This window comes from Cyprinus carpio, chromosome A11 (genome assembly GCF_018340385.1).
Source record: "Cyprinus carpio isolate SPL01 chromosome A11, ASM1834038v1, whole genome shotgun sequence".
NCBI lineage: Eukaryota > Metazoa > Chordata > Actinopteri > Cypriniformes > Cyprinidae > Cyprinus > Cyprinus carpio.
Window position 1 is genome coordinate 16,188,562 of NC_056582.1, and position 23,292 is coordinate 16,211,853.

Genomic DNA, 23,292 nt, shown 5'->3' on the forward strand with positions numbered 1-23,292 from the left:
TCGAACTGGGGACCTTTCGCATGTGAGGCGAACATTACAACAACAAAAAAAACAAATAAAAAATACATAAACCAAACATGAAGGTCATGGGTTTGGTTCCCTGGGAATGTGTGAACTCTAAAATGTACACCATGAGTGCACTAAGAAAAAAGGCATCTTCCAAATACATAAAGGTTACAAAAATCGACTTGTGACCAATTTTTATTCGGTCAAGAACAGCTGCTCTATGGACCTCTAACATGTGGCTGATGAAACTGTTGAAAGACTGACTACACTCAATTCTGGCTAAGAGAGATCAGCATTTGAATGTACTTGCTTTGATGTTTCATCATCAAAAGAGACATTATCAGATCAAAATTAAATTTATGTTTCATATTTTTGTACTGTTACTACATGCTCAGATGACATACTCCTTTGTAACATCTAAAAATTCACAGCAGATGATTCCGATTCATCTCCCCAATGCAACTTAACTGAGCCAAGAAAGAAATAAGTGTGCTTTTGGACTGTTAGCATAAGAAGAACTCATTTGTCTTCGTTTGAATGCTTTGAAAGATTCAAGTTTGTATTGGGTGACAAAGAAGCTCCTGAAGGTCACATTTATGTCTTCTAAAAGAGGCAGGAAATCAAAGAGTGATTATTGGAGACTAAAGCTGGAATTGCCAACACCTGTCTCACACTGCAGCTAGTACACTTAATCATGATGGATCTGTTAGGGAAGAACTCTCTTAAGAAGAGGAAATGGAGGAATCCACAGTGGGGTTGCATGGCTCAGTTGTGGAGAGCTCTGAGGGGTCTAGAGGGCGATGCTGTGGGTCATTCCTGTAGTGGTGCTGGAGTTAAAGGTCGTTAGGAGTAACAGCACCTTTAGACAAGCTACATTTCTAGAAGATTTTTCCAAAGTCTGAGGTAGCCGTAATGTCAGGAGAGCAGAACAGCTTCTTTGATAAAAGATGTGTTCATTTTCAAAAGTATGAAATGCTGTCTTGAACTATTAAGAGAAAGAGAAAGGGAAGTTGTTTACTTGATCATGATTTTGAATCTTCTAGGTACAGTATTTTGAATGGTGATGTACAATCAGTCGTCCTCATCTACTGAAAGATATTATGGTTGAGGATTTGCACAAAAGAAATCGGCAGTGATTCAGCATATTTCAAGATCTTAAAGGAATAGTATGTGTAAAAATGAAAAATATAGAAGAAAGTCATTCTCATGACTTATTTTGTGTATTTGGTGTAATGAAATATGTTTATGCGGTTTAAGGTAAAAAAATAAAAAAACAACAACTTTTTTTTCCACAAACTATACATTATTGTTTCTCCTCTATGCCCCGCCTTCTGAAACGCATCGATTTTCACAAGGCTTATCTCTCTGAAAGCGAGGTGTGCTGTGATTGGCCAGCTATCCAGCGCATTGTGATTGGCTGAATGCCTCAAGCGTGTGACAGAAATGTTTTGCCTCTTAACATATTGTGATGCCTTGTCTGGCCGGAGCGACGAGACAAAAACATAAAATCCATTATAAACGTGATATAAACATGATTTTTATAGTCGTGTTTCCTTTTGGAAGGCAAAAACAAAGTAGTTTTGCTTTCTCAACGAACAGCGTCACACACCCTGAGTGAGCAGAAGCCAGAGGCCTAGAGTGAGCCGAGGTCTAGAGTGAGCCGTGGCCGGCTTGAATGAGCAGAGGCGGACGACTTGAGAACGGTGAGGCAGGCAGATTCTACGAAGTCGCGTACCTTGGTCTTGCAGCAAACACATGTGACAACCCCAGGCTGGACGCCGCTTCGTCCATGGTGAAAGCCGATTCGGTGATCCACAGTGCAAAGTTGATGTATTTCCTCAGCGACCAGCACGGATCAGCTCCAGGCATGATTAAGCGGATATCGTCCTCTTTTGGAAGGCCAAACAAAGTAGTTTCGCTTTCACAGTGAAACACACAGCGTCTATACGACATGGCGGCGGCGGCACCAACAATACTACAATGAGGATAAAAGTTATGCCTTCTTTCTTTGCATGAACATCTGGGTGGCGTTATGCAAATCTTCCCACATAGTGACGTAGAGATGTGGGGGCGTGTTAGAACGAGCCGTTTCAGGGGGGCATGGATGAGTCTCAACTTTTATAAAGAACATCTCTTTGGATTTGAGACTTTAGTCTTTGCAACTTCACAGATCTTCTTTATTCACCAAGAGCTTGTAACACTCCAAAGAGAAAGGAAAATTTGAAATCGCATCATATGACTCCTTTAAATTATGTCTGTATAGTCATTATTTTTATTTCAGTTTATTTTCAGTTTTAATTTTAGTTATTTTAGTACTTCAAGATAAACTAAGATATAATGCACTGGCAACTAACTAGTTTAATTTTAAGTTTAATTTTATATATATATATATATATATATATATATATATATATATACTATATATATATATATATATATATATATATATATATATATATATATATGATTTATTTATTTTATTTCAAGTAACACCATTTTGTAATGGTTTTAGTTTCAGTTTTAGTCAACAATATAGCATGACAGAGAGTAAATGACAGTAATAAAATTATGGGATTGTCAGTCTTAATTTTATTACTGTCATCACAAATGCTGATCGCAAAATTATTTATGTGCAAAACTGTACACCAACCATGCAGGAAAACAGGGAAATGGTAATGGAAAGAAAATGGAATGATGACAATGGCACTCAACCCAAAAAATAAAATAAAATCTCCTGGCCAATATTTTCAGATTCCATAACACAATTTGTGACCACAACCTCAGCTGAACTTTGAGACCTGATGGTTTATGCAACAATAAATTATTATCTCTGTCTCTTGTCTTGCTCGCTCGCCAGCCTGCATGATGCTCAGGTGGCCTGTATTAAAATATGGGACACACCATCCACCAGTGCAGTCAGAAATTATGAATGATTGCCTCTGTATGGCATTATTTGCGGGACACTGCTGGAGTTATATCACTGATTCAGATTCAGTCTTTGTTTCATGAGATTTTTTCATGAGAACTTGTAATCTTCCTATATATAGAGAATGAAAACAGCTGGGTGGGAGTGAAGATGACTACCATTAACACGCCAGATGTTGTCCTGAGATTAGAACCTGAACACATCAATCATCAACTACACCTGGGGATTTCAACATTTACAGTCCCCAGGACATCCCATACAGACTCCCATACTGTATTTGTGTGTGTGTGTGTGTGTGTGTGTGTGTGTGTGTGTGTGTGTGTGTGTGTGTGTGTGTGTGTATCGATTTTTCTTTTATGCCAAAAATCATTAGGATATTAAGTTAAGATCATGTTCCATGAAGATATTTTGTAAATTTACTTTTGTAAATATATCAAAACGTAATTTTTGATTAGTAATATGCATTGCTAAGAATTAATTTGGACAATTTCAAAAGCAAGTTTCTCAGTATTTCGATTTTTTTGCTCCGTCAGATTCCAGATTTCAAATAGTTGTATCTCGGCCAAATATTGTCTGATCCTACTAAAACATACATCAATGGAAAGCTTCTTTATTCAGCTTTAAGATTATGTATAAATCTCAATTTCGAAAAATTCACACTGGTTTTGTGGTCCAGGGTCATTCACACACACACACACACACACACACACACAGTGCAACAAAAATTATGTAATATAAAATAAACTATATATACACACACACACACACACACATTGGGAACTAGAACATCTCAGTGGATGTAGAAGAGTCACTTAGACACAGAATTATAATTCACAGCATGTCACAGTAATACAAATAGTCACCTAATGATGACTATTTTAAAGTGAGAAAAAAAAAAAGCAATGTTTTTTTTTTTTTTGCTCCCCCATTAGCAAGAGTACAGAAAATAGTCAGCAATGAAAAGTGCCACTAATTTAGTAACTCCTTTCTCAGTCATTTTCATCCAGGTATCAGACTGTGATACAGCATACATGCTGAACTTTGAGGGATCATGTACTGAAATCATAATCAGAATGAGAAGATGGGTGGAAGAACACAGTAAGTGTCAAATGATGGAGGAAGCTATTCACTGTGAATTTACAATGCATTCCTGGCTACTAGTCATACTTCCACAGTAATAGTTCTTTTTTTTTTTTTTCAACTGTGTTAGGTAACAGTATTACATTGGTTCAGTGTGGGAATTATTCAATGACTTTGAGGGAAGTCTACTTTAGAAAGAAATCTGTCAGTAATCATTAGGACACAATCTGCTTGCACAACTGAACTGTATTACAATATTGAACATGCAGTCAGCCACATTTCATTATACTTTTAAAGTATACCACCGTCCTTCACTAAAGTTCAAATCTTATTTTATAGGGGTCAGTTACATTAGAAAAAGAAAATAATAAGAAATGTATCAATAATACCACAGAAAATAAATGATCCCATAATGCAACACCACTGGTTATTTTACACACACACACACACACACACAGAGAGAGAGAGAGAGAGAGAGAAAGATGTCTCGGTTCTTCTAAAAGTGTGTGGCTCTTCACATTTACAAAAAAAGTAATTCAATTATGCATCTTTTGTCATGAGATTTGACCATGAAATAATAAATATGGTCAGGGTTAAAGTCAATAGCTCTTCACACTAATGCGTTCAGCCTCATTTATTCCTGGGCGTCTAAATTTTCAAACGTCCTGCTGTTTCACAATGTATCATATGAAAAACGACATTCACCCAGTGCCTAGAGCCTGGCTGGAGCGGTGATATTCTTGGAGAATCCGAACTAAGCGGCATCTCGCATAAAAAGGAAAAACTTGATCTAAGTAAATATGAAAGACGTAATAATATGTGGAAGCAGCGGCTACTGAAGAGAATATAGTGTGCAGAATCCGTAGCGCTGTGCAGAATGAGTGTATTCTACTATGTAGCGCATACGAGTATGCTAAAACACGCAACACAACAATTACTTACCAACAGCTACTTGCAGTAGATCAGCGCACAAGAGAAAACACAAAGACAAGACGGTCATCTTTCCCATATTTTGCAATAAATCCCAAACTCCATTTGCGTTTACATGCTCTCCGGCAGCTCGCCTCGTAATTCCCACCATTCCAAAGGTATGCGATTCCACAAACTGGTCATGATGCTGTCTAAGTGTCGGAAAGAAGACTGAAGTTTAAAACAAATGCGCACTCAAAATGGTGAGGATTGCGTAAAGATGATTAAAAGCGTTGCATTGTGAAATAGTCTCCTTGCGAAGGCTGCAACCAGCGTTTACGCACAGACGAGGATTAAAAAAATAGATATGGATTTGGATGAAAATCTCTCTCTCTCTCTCTCTCCCTCCCTCCTTCCCTCCAGAAACAGCCACGAACAGAGTCACTCGTGATCACTCGCTTTTTATTTCACGCAATTTTCCTTAATCCTACTCTGGCTCCAAACCCTTCCCCTCTAATTCTGTCCACTAAGACGATTTATTCCTGCAAGATTTTTTGCCAACACTGGAAAGGTTTTGAAAGATCATTATAGGCATATAAGTGGTGCGATGCCTTACCCTGCATTAACTGCATAGAACCTGGAAAGATCAAGTGCTGGAAATGTTTCTACGAACAGCGTCACCTAGGGTATCTGCAAATGATCCCCCACTCAGTTTCTGAGAGTTTTCACGTTTTACTAAGTTTTGTCTATGAAGATTTTATATATATATATATATATATATATATATATATATATATATATAGTGTCTTATATTGTCTTATATCTCTCTCTCTCTCTCTCTCTCTCTCAGAATCTCTGAGCTTTATTGCCAGGTATGTTTACACATACGAGGAATTTGTTTTCGTGACAGAAGCAGAAGCTCCGCATGCAACAGAATGACAGAAACAAAAAACACACAATAAAAGAATAAAAAATAAATACAAAAAAAATACAAATCAGTAGGTATATACAAATACAATTGTATGGCAGATATATTACGAGCATTATATCTATCTATATATATATATATATATATATATATAATAAATGCCAAACTGGTTCTTCAGAATTGTAGCCAGTTATTGACATACAGAGCCCTGACATTTGGCCCATAACACAGTGATGGTTGGTGAACTGAATCAAAAAGTAATGATGATGAAACTCCACTCTTCATTTAAACCAAAAAATATGGCTTTAATCTGGCTTTAATCTTCCTGCCGCTGAATGACATAGCCAATCATAGTTTAGACATTTTCAGTGGCAACTCAGGTAGACAATCAAATTTTAGGACTGCCTATAGGACCAACATTTTGACACACCCCCGATCTATATACTAATGCCATTATCATAAAAATTGTGCGAATTACTTTATTGGCCTTATAAAATGATACAACACTGCATGCTGACAAAGGGCAGGATTTAACAGGCAATGCTATGTGTGCTGGTAGACAAATAGATTAGTGTGCCATGCATATTGTTTAATCATCATAAAGGTTAATGTGGCCATATGGGTCCACTACCATGAATAAGACAGTTAGCGGCAGCTCCCACATAATACATACAGTCTAGCAATTGACCTGCTCCTGGAAGAACATTAATGAATCTTGCCTCCAACAACAACCACAAGGAAAGATGAAAATATTATGCAATACTCTGGGGTCAAGACCTCATTGCAGGTGCTCTGAAATTCAATCAAACGCACAAAATAGAAAGCTAATTAAAGAAATGTGGGTGTTCTCGAAGGTCTTCCTGATGTTGAACTCCATTGTGCCAAACACTTAGAACATTGAAAAGAGACTGACATCCATTGTGCCAAACACTTTGTGTTCTCCTACACCCACACTGTAGATAGCGAGTGTGAATTTGGCTCATTTACGTGTGTATTTGTTTTTATGTGCTGAAGAACATTGAAAAGAGACTGACAAAGCCATGCAGCGATACCTGGCTGACATTAATGCTTACAATAGATCCTACTACATATTTATTAACTGAGCCAGAGTGTCAGTTGGATATTCTCTGCCCTGCTAAGTCCTTCCTCTGAGCGCAAATGCTTGCAGAGTCATGACAAGACCCTTGGTAAGACTCTCTGATGATTTATGAGACGGTGGTGCTGTGACGTAAGGGAATGAACAGACGGGAGGAGAGGAAAAACAAAATGTGAGGACTCATATATGGTCAAAGACAGCACGTCTCTAGAGCATGCATGCTCTCTGCTTGAGATGAAGTGGCCGCAGAGCTTCTGGTGCAAGTAGAGCTGACGTCTGGGCAGGGACCTACAATACTAATGTGATATCACACATCTCTAGAGGGCAGTGTCAACAACAATTTATTGAAGCAACACTGCCCAACATGTCCCTGTCCATATGGCACTTGCCCCGTGGACATCGACAGACCTCTTTAACAAGCAGCCACACCTTATATAGTTGTCATGGGTTGAATTGAATTTAAAAAAAAAAAAAACCTGTTCATTCAAAAATTACAATTTGCTAGAAATTTATTTAATCTCAGGTCATACATGATGTAAATGAGTTTGTTTTTTCATCAGAGCAGATTTGGAGAAATTTAGCATTACATCACTTGGTCACCAATGGATCCTCTGCAGTGAATGGGTACCGTCAATCCAAACAGCTGATGACAACATAACAATAATCCACAAGCAATCCACATGACTCCAGTCTATCAGTCTTTTACTTCACACCATTCATATCCGTAACACTGATTCCTCCAGTGAAAAAAAAACAAAAAAAAAAAACAACAACAATATTGTCTGGTCTGATTCAGGAGCAAAATATGCATCAAGCGCTGTTTACAAATGAAACCAGTCCAAAACAGGTCTAAACAAATATTTTGATGAATTTTAATGTGAGAGGACAACAGGAGATGCACTTTTTCCACTGGAGGAAGCATTAGGATTATGGACTTGTATTTTGGCCAGAAGTGACGGTTAAAATTTGAAATGCCTCGATAGATGTTTATTTCAAACATGCAGCTTTTTGCTTCACAATGACCTTAACTGATGGACTGGAGTCACAAGGATTGTTATAATGTTATAGCTGAGGAGAGTCTCTTGAACAACAACAAAAAAAAAAAAGAAGTAAGACAGATAATCAGACGGAAGAATGAATCCCATTTTCTTCCACTTTTTCTCATCGTTTTTTTTAAACATTTTACAATCACTGTCCTCTCCGCTGCCTGGCGTTAACCCAGCAGGCAGGGAAAAGAGGGCTGGACAGATGAAATTTCCGATTCTCATTGACATCAGTAAACATTCTCTTTGCGTACCAGACACATTTCCATCAGCTGTCGTTCTCGGTGCCTGAAGTCTTTTATCACACTTAGCTAGACTTGCAGTTTAAGCTGCAAAATGCAGTGAAGGAAAGCTCATGTGATAGTCCTGTACAAAGTTGCTGTCAAAACAAAACATCTGAATTCTTCTTGGTGACTTTATTTGCATTTTAGGATGACTCATTTTTGATCATCACTCATATGTCTTATGCATAGAGACATGAAAGCTAAAATGCAGTGAAACAAACCAATACCACCACTACTGTGAACAGAATAAAATAAGAATAGAACAAAATAGAATACAACAAAGAGGATGACAACATAAAATAATCAGATTAAAGCATTAAATTATTAATAATCCAACTGTCTGGAGTATATTATTCTTGTAAGAATGCTGCTTATACATAATTCAAGCAATACATAAATTCTAATGAAAATACATCTCCAAATCAAAAAATATAAAATATTTTACATTGTTATTAATAGTATTAAATACTATGTTAATAGTATTAAACATTATTCTTTTTATTTGCCATTTTTCATGACAATTTAGCATGTTTCCATTATTCTAAATTGCAATTCAAATTAGATTCCATTATGTACTAAAGTAAATAAAGAAACAAATAAAATAATTATTCATTTAATTAAAATTAAATTATGTAAAAAAAAGTAAATTATGTATAAATAGTGTAATAATATATATTTTATGACAGATTCAACTATGTGGCAAAACAATATGCAATGATAATGCTTTTAACAATCCTGAAATTACAGCCATGAAATACAAAAAGAAAAAAAAAGAAAAAAGAAAATAAACTAGCAAAAAAAATTATGCTTTTACAGTAACAAAGGAAAACTGTTTCTCCAGTGCAAACAAACATCTTTGACACTATCAACAGAGCTTACTTCAACCCTTAGGCACGAATAAATCCCTGACCATCTCTCTCTCACTCCCTCTCTCTAGTAAATGTTTGTTTTGCTGGTCTCAAACTTCAACTCTGTTGATTGAAATATGCTGTTGGGTGGAGCAGAACCTCATTCCCAACAAGCTGTTGCAGATGTAAGCTGTGGTTCTTACAGAGTATTAGAAAGCCAAAGCCCAGATCTTATACAGGAGAAGCAGGATCATCCAAGTGTGGAGGAACCTGCTTAAGGATTCCCTCAAGCTTCTCACGGGATGTCCACTGAACTTCCTTAGCTTGCAAACAAGGGCTGTCACTGCATCAGTCAACCAGAACATGTCTCTCAGAAAACAATGCTAACAAACAAACTAATAATCTAATATGCAAATGAGGCCTTTCCAGCAGCCCTCGTGCTCCTGCATCATTCAACAAGAATATCCCAGTGAAAAAAAAAAAAACTGAACTTGAAATCTGAGCATGGCATCACATATGACATATTTTCTATAAATGATTATGTAGGGAGGGAAATATAAATATAAAAAAATAGAAAAATTCATTTTTTTTTTTTTTTTTTTTTTAAGAAGTCTATTATCCTCAGCAAGGCTGCATTTATTTGATCATTATGACAGTGTAAAATAACTGGGTTTTTGTTTTTAAAATATGTTTTAAAATGTAATTTCTTCCTGTGAGTTTTCAGCAGCCATTACACCAGTATTCAGTCTCATGTGATCCTTGACAGAATTATTCCAATATGCCAATTTGGTGTTCAGTTGTTATGAATTATTATTAGTGCTTATTTATTTATAATGGTTGTTATGATTATAATGCTGATACTTTTTGTGATACATTTTCATCAGGATTAATTGATGAACAGTAGAACAGCACTTATTTGAAATATTATTTTTGTGACATTATAAAAAAACTTCACTGCAGTTCAATGTATCATTGTTGAATAAAAGTATTATTATTTTTAAATAATTTAAACAAACAAACAAACAAACAAACAAACAAATAAATAAATAGATAAATAAATAATTAAAATCTTACCCCAAACTTGTGAATGACTGGATTAATGGCTGCTGAAAATTCATCCTTGCCATCACTGGAGTAAATTAATTTATATTCTAATAACATTGCACTATTACTGTTGTTACTGTATTTTGATCAAATACATGCAACCTTGGCGAGAACGAGATACTTCTTAAAAAAAAAAGGATAAAAAAGTAGTGTATTAAGTTGTGCCACCTAATAAAATAAGTGAAAATCAATCAAGGTATTTCTATAAGACAGTGTAGTTTTACTCACTATTTTAAAGTGTATACAAATGACACCTATTCAGGAGTTGGCATAGATGTCCAGGAAATTAAGCCCCTCTCAATTTATCCATGTTAATCAAAGCCACAGCTTCAAGACTTCCCCCACTGTGCAAATGCTGGTTTTCAAAGAGATTATAGCAAGTATCTGTCAGGGGCAGAATTGCATGGTTATTATGCATGTGGAGGGCAGGCTTGTAACAGCGCCACCAGGAAAAAATGTTTCAGCAAGTGCACACTATCACTCCAGATTAGGATTGGAAAAATGGGACGTTTCCCAGCTCCAGGGTGTAACCAGGTTGAGCCAGCTACAGACGCCATGAGGTTTCAACAATTTACATCATGCAGACATCCATCTACTGTGCTGAATACAATCCCGACTAATGACATGGCTTTTAATTTCAAATAAATTGAATGCAAAATGAATACATCACTGTATATACTTTTGCAATTAAGAATTTGCAGCTGACCTGAATAACACACCTTTTACTATAAATGTTTTTTTTTTTTTTACACTGAGAAAACAAAGCCAATTTCTCATGAACCAAATGTTTTTATTCTACAGTAAATGGTGAATTAATTTAATTTCAATAAATAATAATTATAATTAAGAATTTGCAAGTGGCCCAAATACAGTAACTCATCCTACTCTTGCAATGATATTCAAACCTCCTATTAAACCTTGCATTCATTAAAATTAATTTAGTCTCTGATTAACTGATATTTTTGGCAGACCACAATAGACCTAATAGGTTACTAAACTAACCAAATGGTGCAAATATAATAAAATTAAAAAAATACCTTACAAAATTGAAAGAACTGAATCATTTAAAATATTGTTGGCCACTGAGCACAGCTTACATTATGGTAATATCCATGAATAATACTTCCAAAATAACAAAGCAAATAAAATAAAACAGTCATAAATTGAGGATTTAAAGTGAGCTAAATAATAAACCATAATATATTTGTGCAACAAAATCTACCATCCACAACACTAAATCAATGCCTTTTTATAAACTCTAACAACAGGATGTCTAAATAGCTTACTTGCTAGACCACATATTTTCCCAAACAAGCAATATTTTGTCATGACGTTGCCTTACAAGCTTCGTTGGAACGGTATATTTACTGGGTGTTTACTGCTTTTACTCCTCGCAGAAGCTTCGGTCAGATAGAACACTGCTAACTGGCCCTTCACCAAGTGCTTCAAGTTGCTTTTAACATCATTTACTAGCTGCCACAGTCGATTAGTAAAGCTCTACTGGTGAAGGTTGTGTGAGGGATGCTATGAAGATTATCCAGGATAATAGCAGAGAAGAGTGAAAATGTGGGCATGTAGAATTAAGCATATTTGCTCTTCTAAGGAATAGAAAGAACCCATGAGGCCATATTTTTCATTTCATGAGACAAATAATGGGTATCATTCACTAAGCATTCATACACACATATTTGTGCGTAAAATCCGTGTATGAAGAATTTATTCTAAATTTGTGAAAAATATAGGAACAACTGAAACCACACATACACAAAAAGCACAGACATAAGGACAAAGTATACTTAATTTTAGAGACCTGTGCGTGATGGATTTTTCAGTTCCGCTCCTGCAGGATTCTGTCCCGCACAAATATATGTTATCTACGCAATTATTAGTGAATGAGACATAATGTTTTTTTTTTTTTTTTTAATTTTTTTTTTTTTTTTTTAATTACCTTCTTACACCATTTTTTAAAATATCACTGATGCTTCTATGGAAACCAGTTTTCACCTAAACTAAAAAAATAAAACAAGGAAGTTTTAAAACAAGGCTTGTGATATTTAATTTTGATATGCAAAGACTCACTGTGAGATATAAAGTCACTTTATGACATATAAAGCTGCAATTCTGATTGATAAAGTTGCAATTATGAGAAAAAAAGTGAGAATTATGAGGAAGTCAAAATTTTTGTAGAAATTTGTTCCAGGTATCTTGGCACAAAAACAGTATGGTGGCCTCATTCCATTAGAAAACATTATTTTACAACCAATCCATTTTGCACCATTTTGCGCTAATGAAAACTAGTTTCCAAACACTTTTTCAAGTCAAGCTCTCATTCCAGTGTTTTTTCACCATCCTTCCCTCAACCCACCTGGGTTGAATCCGAAAATGCACATTGGGAACACCATCGAACACTCGTAAATCTTTTCAATGGTTTATAAAAATTGCAAAAAGTAAAGTATAGCTCAATGCTATGCAGACTGCTGAGCTACTGTATATGGATGCCTCAAGATCAGATGGCCCTTTTTCCCTCTCTATGAGTGCTTTCCCTGCATCAGATCTAGCTGACTTTGATCTCTCTCTCTCTTTCTGTCATCATAACTGTATTAGTGGGCTTGCCATTTTCTCCCCTGTATTCCATCAGGCTCCCTTCATTGCAGGGAACAGACCTTTTCACCCAATTCCTCTCCATTTTATGTTGATAGTAAGCAATAACAGCATATGAATAAAAAATAGAAAATAAAATTCAGCATGCTTCTTTAGTTTTCCATTACTGACAAATTGAGGTATTGGTATGCCATACATAATGGGCCTAAAGCTTATTTTCACATTAAATTGGGGTTCCTCTATATGCAGTGTTATTACAACATTAATGAATTGTCGATAATGGGAAAAACAACAGTTGCAGACTGAAAAGTCAGTCAGGATGCACCAAGCTACTTTTTTTTTTTTTAACATTATTGTTAATGTATTATTTCAGGGGTAAAGGTATAACGCATACATCAAACTCACTTTTAATGCCATATCTCTACCTGCGGAACTCCCCAGATAAGATGGATTTAAAGTAGTATATATGTAAATCACCTATACTATATTACAGTGCTGAGTCAGGAAAAGTATTTTTGTCCTCGCAAAAAAACAAAAAAAAAAAACCCACAAAATTTTTTTTACTGGTTTTGCAATACGATCACAAACTGGGCCTGACGGCAATTAAGCAAAACTGCAGTACTCTTTCAGATCAGCATCCTACAGAGAAACAGCACAGATATTTATAAGGAGGTTTGCTGTTCTCCTCCTTTCAACAGCTTTCTATCTTAATGTCAAGCAGTTGGAAGCCTAGTTTTACTTCTCGCCAAGACAGAAAAAAGCTCAAAATGGCTCAGTATCATAAAGCATTGATTTGATCATCCAACACCGCTTCCTCTTCTCAAGGGTAATTTAGGTAAGAGATTTTGATGTATTTTTGTTTGCCAGCCACTTTCAGTTTTCCTGAGGACCATCGGAACGGTCAACTACAGAATACGCCTCCATTCTTCAGACAATTGTTTCCAGACTGATGCGTAACAGAGCACAGTACTGTGATATGTTCAGGTTTTGTGCCTGAGGAGGTTTAATTGACTTTCAAACAAGTATTGTAATAAACAATGCATTTCAGATAAACAAAACTGTCAGTCTTCTTCTTTGAGCCATACAAGATTTTCCTCCAAGAATAGAAGAGGATAATAAATCTACCCACAGCCTGGCTTGAAGGGTTAAAGGGACAAATGATTTGCTTGAAACAACCTGTAAACACAACCACATCCAGTTCCTCAACTCAGCCGCATACAGTCCATCACACAATCAACACACCTGCTGTAATTCCTAGATCAATTAAATTGGTTTAGAGGGAGGTTACAAGTAACAAGAGACTGATCTGATCTCCAGCAACACTGATGCTCACACTCAGCCAGAATCGGGCCAGCATGTAACCGTATGTTAAAGAGGACAGCTTAAGTCACTGAGAAAGCCTTTATGAATTCAGCACTTGAAGACAGACACTTTCAAAGTATTTGATCACGAATATCCATTGAATTCTTAACTTTGATCTGTAACTCAAGCACCCTCTAGGAATACAAAATGTCTCCAGCTACCACAGACAATAATGACAAAAGACACATTATATTCTGACCTCTACCGACAGAGGGGTATGAATGGACATTTAAGTAGCTTAACCTTTACAAAAGTGAAACACTACAGAGACATTTTCAAGGGCAACATAAGCTGGTCCAAAATGGCAAACCACTCACAGAACTTACAGAACATCCAATATAAATCTGTGTGTTGGACTAAATGCACTCAATATACACATGGTGGTATTTTTATCAGCTGAGAACTCAAGAAGTAAAATAAAATGTGTATAGGACTCAAAGAAAGCACCAGGTATTGGTGGTTTTGATGCCTCAGCTTAGTTTTGGTTTGTTCAGATGTCTTTGGTCAAGCCTTTTCTGAAAAATGTAGATTTTTGCACACTAAGGTTTGGATGGCAGCATTCATGATGTCAGTATTTTAATTTTAAAATTAATACTTAATATTCCTTTGAGTATTATTTGGCCAGTCGCTATATTTCTCCTCATCTAGGCGAGACAGAGCTGGGAGATGCATAAATACCCTGAAAGCTACATCAGATGGCCTGTGTGGGCTGATCAACCAAGACAAAATTGCAGCTGGCATGCCGCACGGTTTTATTACCAATCAAATTGAATTTGCTTGTCATCACAGTAAAAAACATTCAGCAAATAATCATAAATCCAAATAGATTTTCTAAAAAAAAATTGCATTTACACGATCAAACAAGCTGCAGGGAAAGGCACCAGGATTTCAATATCAAACCACAAACTGAGTGGGAAACGGTTCCTTGGCTTCCTTTGTGGTCACAGATCTGGAAGTCCTCTGGAAGGAACTGGACCCACTAAGAAAGATTAATTGTGCTTTTCTTTGGAACTAATTAGATGAAATCCTTCAGGGGTCAAGTTGAAAAAATCCAGTTTCAAGCTAAACGTGTTAGCAGCAGTTACAGGATATCTGGACATGGATGAAAAGCAAAGAGCTGCGAGGAGTAGCCGGAGGGGTGTGACGCTTGAGCTGTATAATCAATTATGCACTTATAAAAATGTATGGCAGAGGCACTTCACAGTGAGATGCTGTTGATCGATCTTTTGTACAACTGCTGCCACTTAGACTTTAATAGTCATAGGCTACAGCTGATATCCTCAGGTAGCCTATAACCTGGAGCTGTTCCTCAGTGGCTAAAGGGATAGGTTTCTGTCATCATTTACTCATTCTCACATTGTTTTGAAACCAATATGACTTCTTTTTTCTGTGGAACACAAGTTATTTATAGTAAGATTTCCATGCTGTTACTTTCTATTCAATGAAAGCAAATGATAACCACGGCAAGATTTAGGCTAAGCCAGACTATGCGAGGACTTGGAAAAAAAGCACCTTTTTTTAATGACATTGTATGGAAAAGAGCAGGGTGAACGTTCTTCAAAATATCTATTTTTATGGTCTACGTAGGAAACAAAGTCATATAGGTTTGGAACGACATGAGGGGGTGTGATCACAGAATATCGTATAATCTTAAAATATCTGGAAAACTCAAAGTCTCAAAGTTAAAGAAAAAAACTGGTCTACTTTATAAAATAACAAAAGCAAAACTGCTATATATGTCATAAAAAATATCCTTTGTACTTTTTGTTCTCTGATAAAAGACAGGAAATCAGATGAGACAGTCAGTTACTGCAAAACATGATGTAACAGCACAGCTTGGTCTTTGGCTCTACCTGAGTTCTGGCAAGTCAGACAGCCGGAAACATATCAGTTTTTCATGAGGGTGTTTGATTTAATTAGTTCTAATGCACTATCCTGACCATGCAAGATTGTGGTACACCCAGCAAATGTATCAGAATCACTTTTATGTGATGGCTTCATCTCTCTTTGGAAAATAACTCTTTTCTAATTAAAAACTCAGTTCTAATTAAATGGGGAAAAGAATATAATACCTTTGACTGGAAGGAACACACCCTGTGTAAGCCTGGCATGATTTAGTGACTCATTAAAAAATGTTAAGCAATGATTTTCTTGCTTTCAGAAAATTCAATTTAAGAATTCACACTCTTAATGGTTCATCTTTAGATATAGTATCTATTCAGAACATGTCTATATTATAAGGAAAAGTTAAAGGCTCTAAATGTGCATTCCTATTCAAGGTAAGAGTGACAACGGCTGTATGAAAATGTACTGAATCTGTTTTATTTATTTTAATATGCACGCTTTGTTGTTTCCATGAAGTACAATACAGTCATGAGTAATAATACAGGTAATAGAGGACACATAACTAATCTGAATAAAAAGAAGGCCTTGGGTGACTTGAAATAAAAGATGTGCCTGAAGCAGTATGAAGCATCTCGATACTCTGTCTCTATTGGGGTTACATGCATGCATAGCGTCACAAATAGCCAATTTAATAACACATCTGATTCTAAAGCAATGGTCTGTGTCATGTCAGTGTTACATCATTGTGAATTTAAAACTATTTGTTTGCCATAGTGCATAGGCTTTTTTTCACTCTTTCATTTATCTGTCTATCTGTTTGTCTAGTGCTTTGGAAGATTTATAAATCGGCACTTATGACAGCAAAAACATATAAATATTATCTTCTTCTAGACTTAACTTGTGTCAAAAGAGAATTTATAAATAAATATATAAAACAATTTAAATCTTTTGCATTATGGTACCTATGGAGATTCCATGCACAGCACATGTTTATTTAGGACTAAAAAGAACAGATGAAACTGGCATTTAAAGAATATTAATCAAATAACAGTATTAGCATGCTCTAAAAATAAAGCTTTAATAAACCATCTGAAGTTGAACATTAGCACAAAGTTAGGCCTAAAAAAGAAACTGTACAGCTAATTGCAATTAAAGACCTGCTTCTTAGCCATACTGCAACATTTAATCAATATTAAAGGGTTAGTTCACTCAGAAATTAGTATTTTGTCATAATTTACTGACCCCCATGCCGTTTCAAACCCATAAGACTTTGATTAATCTTACAAACACAGATTAAGATATTTTTAATGAAACCTGTGAGATTTCTGTGCCTCCACTGTGGAAGCTTGTGTCACATGCTAGAACAATACTGGTTCTTCTAAATTTTTTCAGAAAACTCAAAGATTTCATTAAAAAAATTTTATTTGTTTTTCGAATATTAACCAAATTCATTGAGGGTGAATTGTGACAGAATTTCATTTTTGGGTAAACTATTGCTTTAATGTACATCAAACAAAACAAAAAACAAAAACAAAAAAAAAGCACCCAGATAAGATTTGGAAACAATTGAGAAATATAGTTTTTTTTTTTTTTTTTTTTTTTTTTTTTTTTTTTTTCTTCAAATCATCTTGCCTTATTCAGCCTCGGGGCCAATCCTCATAATGTTGTGCAATAAATGCTCACAATTTTCTCTGTGCTAAATTTTGTTCACTTGTGTACAAATGAGAAATACAGGATACCTTTTCTTAAGAAATACATGAAAATAATTAATTCAGCACAAAATAAAATCAACGTGTAATTGTGATAAAACAAACAAAATCAAATATGAAAAAACAAACAACAATAAAAAACCAAAAAAACACCAAAAACACAAAACATTACAAAACCAAATAAAAAACATATCAACAAACCCTAAAACACAACTCCCCATAAATTCTTGTCACGGTGTCTGTTCTGTGTCTCCCTGGGTGGCCACTAGAGGTCTCACTTCCCCTTATCGTCACCCCACTTTAGAACTGCATTTCCCATAGTCCTTGTCTGTTTCATCACTGCTCATTGCACTCAGCTGTCCGTGGTTACTAATCATTGCACTCAGCCAATTCCCCGTTAGCATTGTCATTTCTCTGTGTATAAATACCCCGGTTGTTCTGTCATTGTCACGGAGTCCTTGTTGAATGTCACCCTGTGTTTTTCCTGGTGCCCTGGTTTCTCGTGTTTCTGGATGTTGTCTATGTTTCTTGTTTTGGACGGATTACCTGGATTTTGACCTTTGCCTGGATGTCTTCTGATTTTGGATCACCCCAATAAACATACTGCTTTTGGATCTACCTGTCTGTGTGCGTGTCGTGACAGAAGGACTCCGTCATGCCTAGATCCAGCGGTATATTTTTTGGGGTTTCTCCCCCAGCCATCGAGCGGGAGAGAAGGATGGAGTTTGAGGGAACCCGCCTGGTCATTTTTCGTGGGACCCGGGGAGGTCGCAGAGGAGTGAGTGGTCGTGAGGAGGCTCAGCATCGCTCTCAACCATGGCCCCCCTTCGATCCGGGGCTCGTGTGGGATGGATCAGAGCCACTGTCTCACCATGGCGGACGGAGAGGGGAGAAGAAGCGCAGGTCCGCCATGGTGGCGCCACTGCCCATGATGCCACTGCCAGGGCCAGCGCCACGAGGCCAGACGGCCGCCAGCCCAGCGCCACTGTCCAAGATGGCCACGGAGACATTTTTGAACTACTTCTCCAGGTTGAACAAGATCCCAGAGGTTCCCAGGAGTGTTCACGTCACGTCTGCTGAGCCAGCGCCACAGCACAAGATGGCCCGCCAGCCCAGCGCCACAGCACAAGATGGCCGCCAGCCCAGCGCCACAGCACAAGATGGCCGCCAGCCCAGCGCCGCAGCACAAGATGGCCGCCAGCCCAGCGCCGCAGCACAAGATGGCCGCCAGCCCAGCGCCGCAGCACAAGATGGCCGCCAGCCCAGCACCACAGCACAGGATGGTTGACTCAACGCCTGAGTCTTCCGTCAAGGAGCCACCGGCTCGCCATCATAGAGGCCGCAGGAGGAGGAGACAGGCGTCAGCCGTTCCTCAAAGCCCGGAGGGGGGTCCCGAGCAAGCCGCTGCCGTCCAGGAGGACGTTCCAGAGCGGGCCGCTGCCGTCCAGGAGGACGTTCCAGAGCGGGCCGCCGCCGTCCAGGAGGACGTTCCAGAGCGGGCCGCTGCCGCCCAGGAGGAGGTTCCCGAGCGGGCCACTGCCGTCCAGGAGGACGTTCCCGAGCGGGCCGCTGCCGTCCAGGAGGACGTTCCCGAGCAGGCCGCTGTCGTCCAGGTGGACGTGCCCGAGGTTCCCGAGGCGGTGCCTGATGCCGAGGCGGTGTTCGAAGCGGTGCCTGATGCGGTGGCCGAGGCGGTTCCCGATGCAATGTCCGATGCCGAGGCGGTGCCCGATGCCGAGGCGGTGCTCGATGCCGAGGCGGTGCCTGATGCGGTGGCCGAGGCGGTTCCCGATGCAATGTCCGATGCCGAGGCGGTGCCCGAGGTGGTGCCCGTTGCCGAGGCGGTGCCCGATGCCGAGGCGGTACCCGATGCCGAGGCGGTGCCTGATGCGGTGGCCGAGGCGGTTCCCGATGCAATGTCCGATGCCGAGGCAGTGCCCGAGGCGGTGCCCGTTGCCGAGGCGGTGCCCGAGGCGTTGCCCGATGCCGAGGCGGTGCCCGATGCCGAGGCGGTGCCCCATGCCGAGGCGGTGCCTGATGCGGTGGCCGAGGCGGTTCCCGATGCAATGTCCGATGCCGAGGCGGTGCCCGAGGCGGTGCCCGTTGCCGAGGCGGTGCCCGATGCCGAGGCCGTTCCCGATGCAATGTCCGATGCCGAGGCGGTGCCCGATGCGGTGCCCGAGGCGGTGCCCGATGCCGAGGCGGTGCCCGATGCCGAGGCGGTGCCCGAGGCGGTGCCCGAGGCTGTGTCCGATGCCGAGGCGGTGCCCGATGCCGAGGCGGTGCCCGAGGCCGAGGCGGTGCCCGATGCGGTGCCCGATGCGGTGCCCGAGGCGGTGGTCGAGGCGGTGGTCGAGGCGGTGCCCGAGGCGGTGCCCGAGGCCGAGGCGGTGCCCGATGCCGTGCCAGAGACGGTGCCAGAGACGGTTCCCGATGTAATGCCCGAGACCGAGGCGGTTCCGGAGGTCGAGGCGGTGCCCGATGTTGTTCCCGATGCTGAGGCGGTGCCCGATGTTGTTTCCGATGCCGAGGCTGTGCCCGAGGCCGAGGCGGTGACCGATGCCGTTCCGGAGGTCGAGGCAGTGACCGATGCTGTTCCGCAGGTCGAGGCGGTGCCCGAGGCGGTGCCCGATGCCGAGGCTGTGCCCGATGCCGAGGCCGTTTCCGAGGCGGCGTGCCCGATGCCGAGCCCGAGGCCGTTCCCGAGGCGGTGCCCGAGGCCGAGCCGAGGCCGTTCCCGAGGCGGTGTCCTTGTCCAATGCCGTTCCTGAGGCCATTCCTGAGGCCGTTCCTGAGACCGTTCCCGAGGCGGTGCCCGATGCCAAGGTCGTTCCCGAGGCGGTGTCCTTGTCCAATGCCGTTCCCGAGGCCGTTCCCGAGGCGGTGCCCGATGCCGAGGCCGTTCCCAAGGCGGTGCCCGATGCCGAGGCCGTTCCCGAGACCGTTCCCGAGGCGGTGCCCGATGCCGAGGTCGTTCCCGAGGCGGTGTCCTTGTCCAAAGCCGTTCCCGAGGCCGTTCCCGAGACCGTTCCCGAGGCGGTGCCCGATGCCGAGGTCGTTCCCGAGGCGGTGTCCTTGTCCGATGCCGTTCCTGAGGCCATTCCCGAGGCGGTGCCCAAAGCTGTTCCGGAGGCCGATGCGGGGCCCGAGATGGTTCCGGAGGCGATACCCGTGTCCAAGGCCGTTCCCGAGGCGGTGCCCGTGTCTGAGGCCGTTCCCGATGCCGTTCCCAATGCCGTGACCTGGCCATCACCACAGCCTGCTCCTTACTGGCTCCCCGATTGGCAGGTTCCGTTCGGGCCACTCAAATGGCGAATTCCTCCCTGGCCGTCTGCACAACGAGAATGGACTGATCCACCGTGGCCACCTGAACGGCCTGGTCCCTCGTGGTCCCCTGAACTTTCGGGTCCACCGTGGCCACCTGAACTGCCTGGTCCCTCGTGGTCCCCTGAACTTTCGGGCCCACCATGGCCCCCTGATCTGACCGAGCCAACTGGGCTACCAGGGGAGCCATCGCTGCCGGTCCCAGTTCCCCTACACGGGCCTGGCCCGCCATCCCTCCCCCTGTTCTGCCTCCACCAGTCCACCTCCCTCCTGGTCTCTTTGTTTTTTTTTGGTTATTTTGTTCTGGGGAGCATCTGGAAGCTGCTCCTTAGAGGGGGGGGGTAGTGTCACGGTGTCTGTTCTGTGTCTCCCTGGGTGGCCACTAGAGGTCCCACTTCCCCCTTATCGTCACCCCACCTTAGAACTGCATTTCCCATAGTCTTGTCTGTTTCATCACTGCTCATTGCACTCAGCTGTCCGTGGTTACTAATCATTGCACTCAGCCAATTCCCCGTTAGCATTGTCATTTCTCTGTGTATAAATACCCCGGTTGTTCTGTCATTGTCACGGAGTCCTTGTTGAATGTCACCCTGTGTTTTCCTGGTTCCCTGGTTTCTCGTGTTCTCTGGATGTTGTCTATGTTTCTTGTTTTGGACGGATTACCTGGATTTTGACCTTTGCCTGGATGTCTTCTGATTTTGGATCACCCCAATAAACATACTGCTTTTGGATCTACCTGTCTGTGTGCGTGTCGTGACACCTCTAAAACAGCACTCTGCATTAATGGTATTTGTATACCAGCTGCAACGGCAATGCTTTTGCAAATTAAACAATCTTTTTTATGGTCACCAAACCAGATGTTGGCCATATCCAGTGTGAATGATGAATCTGAAATCCAGCCACCACTCCACATCTCCCCTCTCACTTAAAAAGCGGTTATGTCTTATTGCTCCCCGTACTCAGGGGAATTACGCTATGCATTATTAATGACTCTCTCTTTGAAAGATTAATTGTCAAGAGCTCAGAATTTTACTATCAATCAGAATGTAGCATGGCTTAGAAAAGCTTCTTGAGTCTGTCAAATGATTTTTGCTCCATGAAGGTGAGTGATTAAATCACAATTCGCTATTGGGTCCATGTGCACATTTTTCTGGCTTTTATTTTAAATTAACAATGTCATGAATATATGCAAGCTTTGCAGTGTGACATCATCAAAGCATTTGTGTCCTCCCTTTACACCAGCTACCTGATTATGCAAAGTGATCTCAGTAGTATTCGTAAGTATTAATTCATTAAGTGATGTTTTTTTGGATAGACACTGATGCATACAACATAAGCATTCTAAAAACATCAATACTTTTATGAATGTACAACTTAAAGCTGGAAAAATGTTTACAAATACACAGAACATTGAATTCATGGGTCGATTTTATTGTAAATTAAGATTTAGAGATTACTTCAAGTTTAATGCTATTAAATTTATTATTTTTAGGTTATTATTTGCATTTACATTTGATTTCAATCTTTTTATTTTATGAACAATTTACTATTAAAAAAATATCACTTGGATACATTTTCTCAATCTCTTACTGATAATTTAAGTACTTTGAAAAAGATTCTGTCAATTTTAATATTGAAATGTATTCAAAGTATTCATAAAGTTTTGTACATAGCTAAATTTTTATTGATAAAAGTGTTTACAATTTAGATGTCAATACACTGATTCTATGTTGTATATTCAAATGCACTAAAATGTATGCACAGGTACCTTTGAATATGAATGTGAAAACCTTCACTTTTGGCACATATTTCATATATGGAGCAGAACAGAAAACAGTTTATTAGCATTAGCTAAACTACTAACTTTACTGGAACTATAACAATGCCACTGTGATCACTTTCCACCAAAGTTGCATACTTACGGGGGTCCTGCACCAGCTAAGCAATTGCCTCCTCGTTTTTTGCATGTTCTGATGTCCTTCTGTATTGTTGCTCTGCTGGGGGTGACACAACTAACGTCCCATGAAGCAATGACCTACAACAAGAATAACACAAGGTCTGAGACACATCAGATCAAATTCAGTTATTAATATGAGGCAAATAAACAGGGCTAAAGTTATCTATTAACAGAGCACAGCTTCAGTTCAGTTAATTACAAGCCTCATTAATCTAGGCAACAAAGTCAATTGGAAGTCTGCTTCTTTTAATAACAGTGTTGAAGGACAGT

At 40.1% G+C, this 23,292-nt stretch overlaps 1 protein-coding gene across 3 annotated transcripts in view; it reads right to left on the bottom strand.

Annotated features, from left to right (window-relative positions):
- LOC109098546 (immunoglobulin superfamily member 21-like) overlaps nucleotides 1-23,079 on the bottom strand; it is a 203,797-nt gene extending 180,718 nt beyond the window's left edge. For 2 of the 3 annotated variants that reach the window (XM_042766508.1, XM_042766507.1), the window contains exon 1: nucleotides 4,955-5,540. In XM_042766508.1, the coding sequence (XP_042622442.1) occupies nucleotides 4,955-5,093 (139 nt within the window). In that variant the 5' untranslated portion in view covers nucleotides 5,094-5,540. Of the gene's footprint in view, nucleotides 1-4,954; nucleotides 5,541-22,987 lie in introns of those variants that run through there. The other variant, XM_042766509.1, reaches the window with a different exon arrangement.
- Nucleotides 23,080-23,292: the final 213 nt, after the last annotated feature.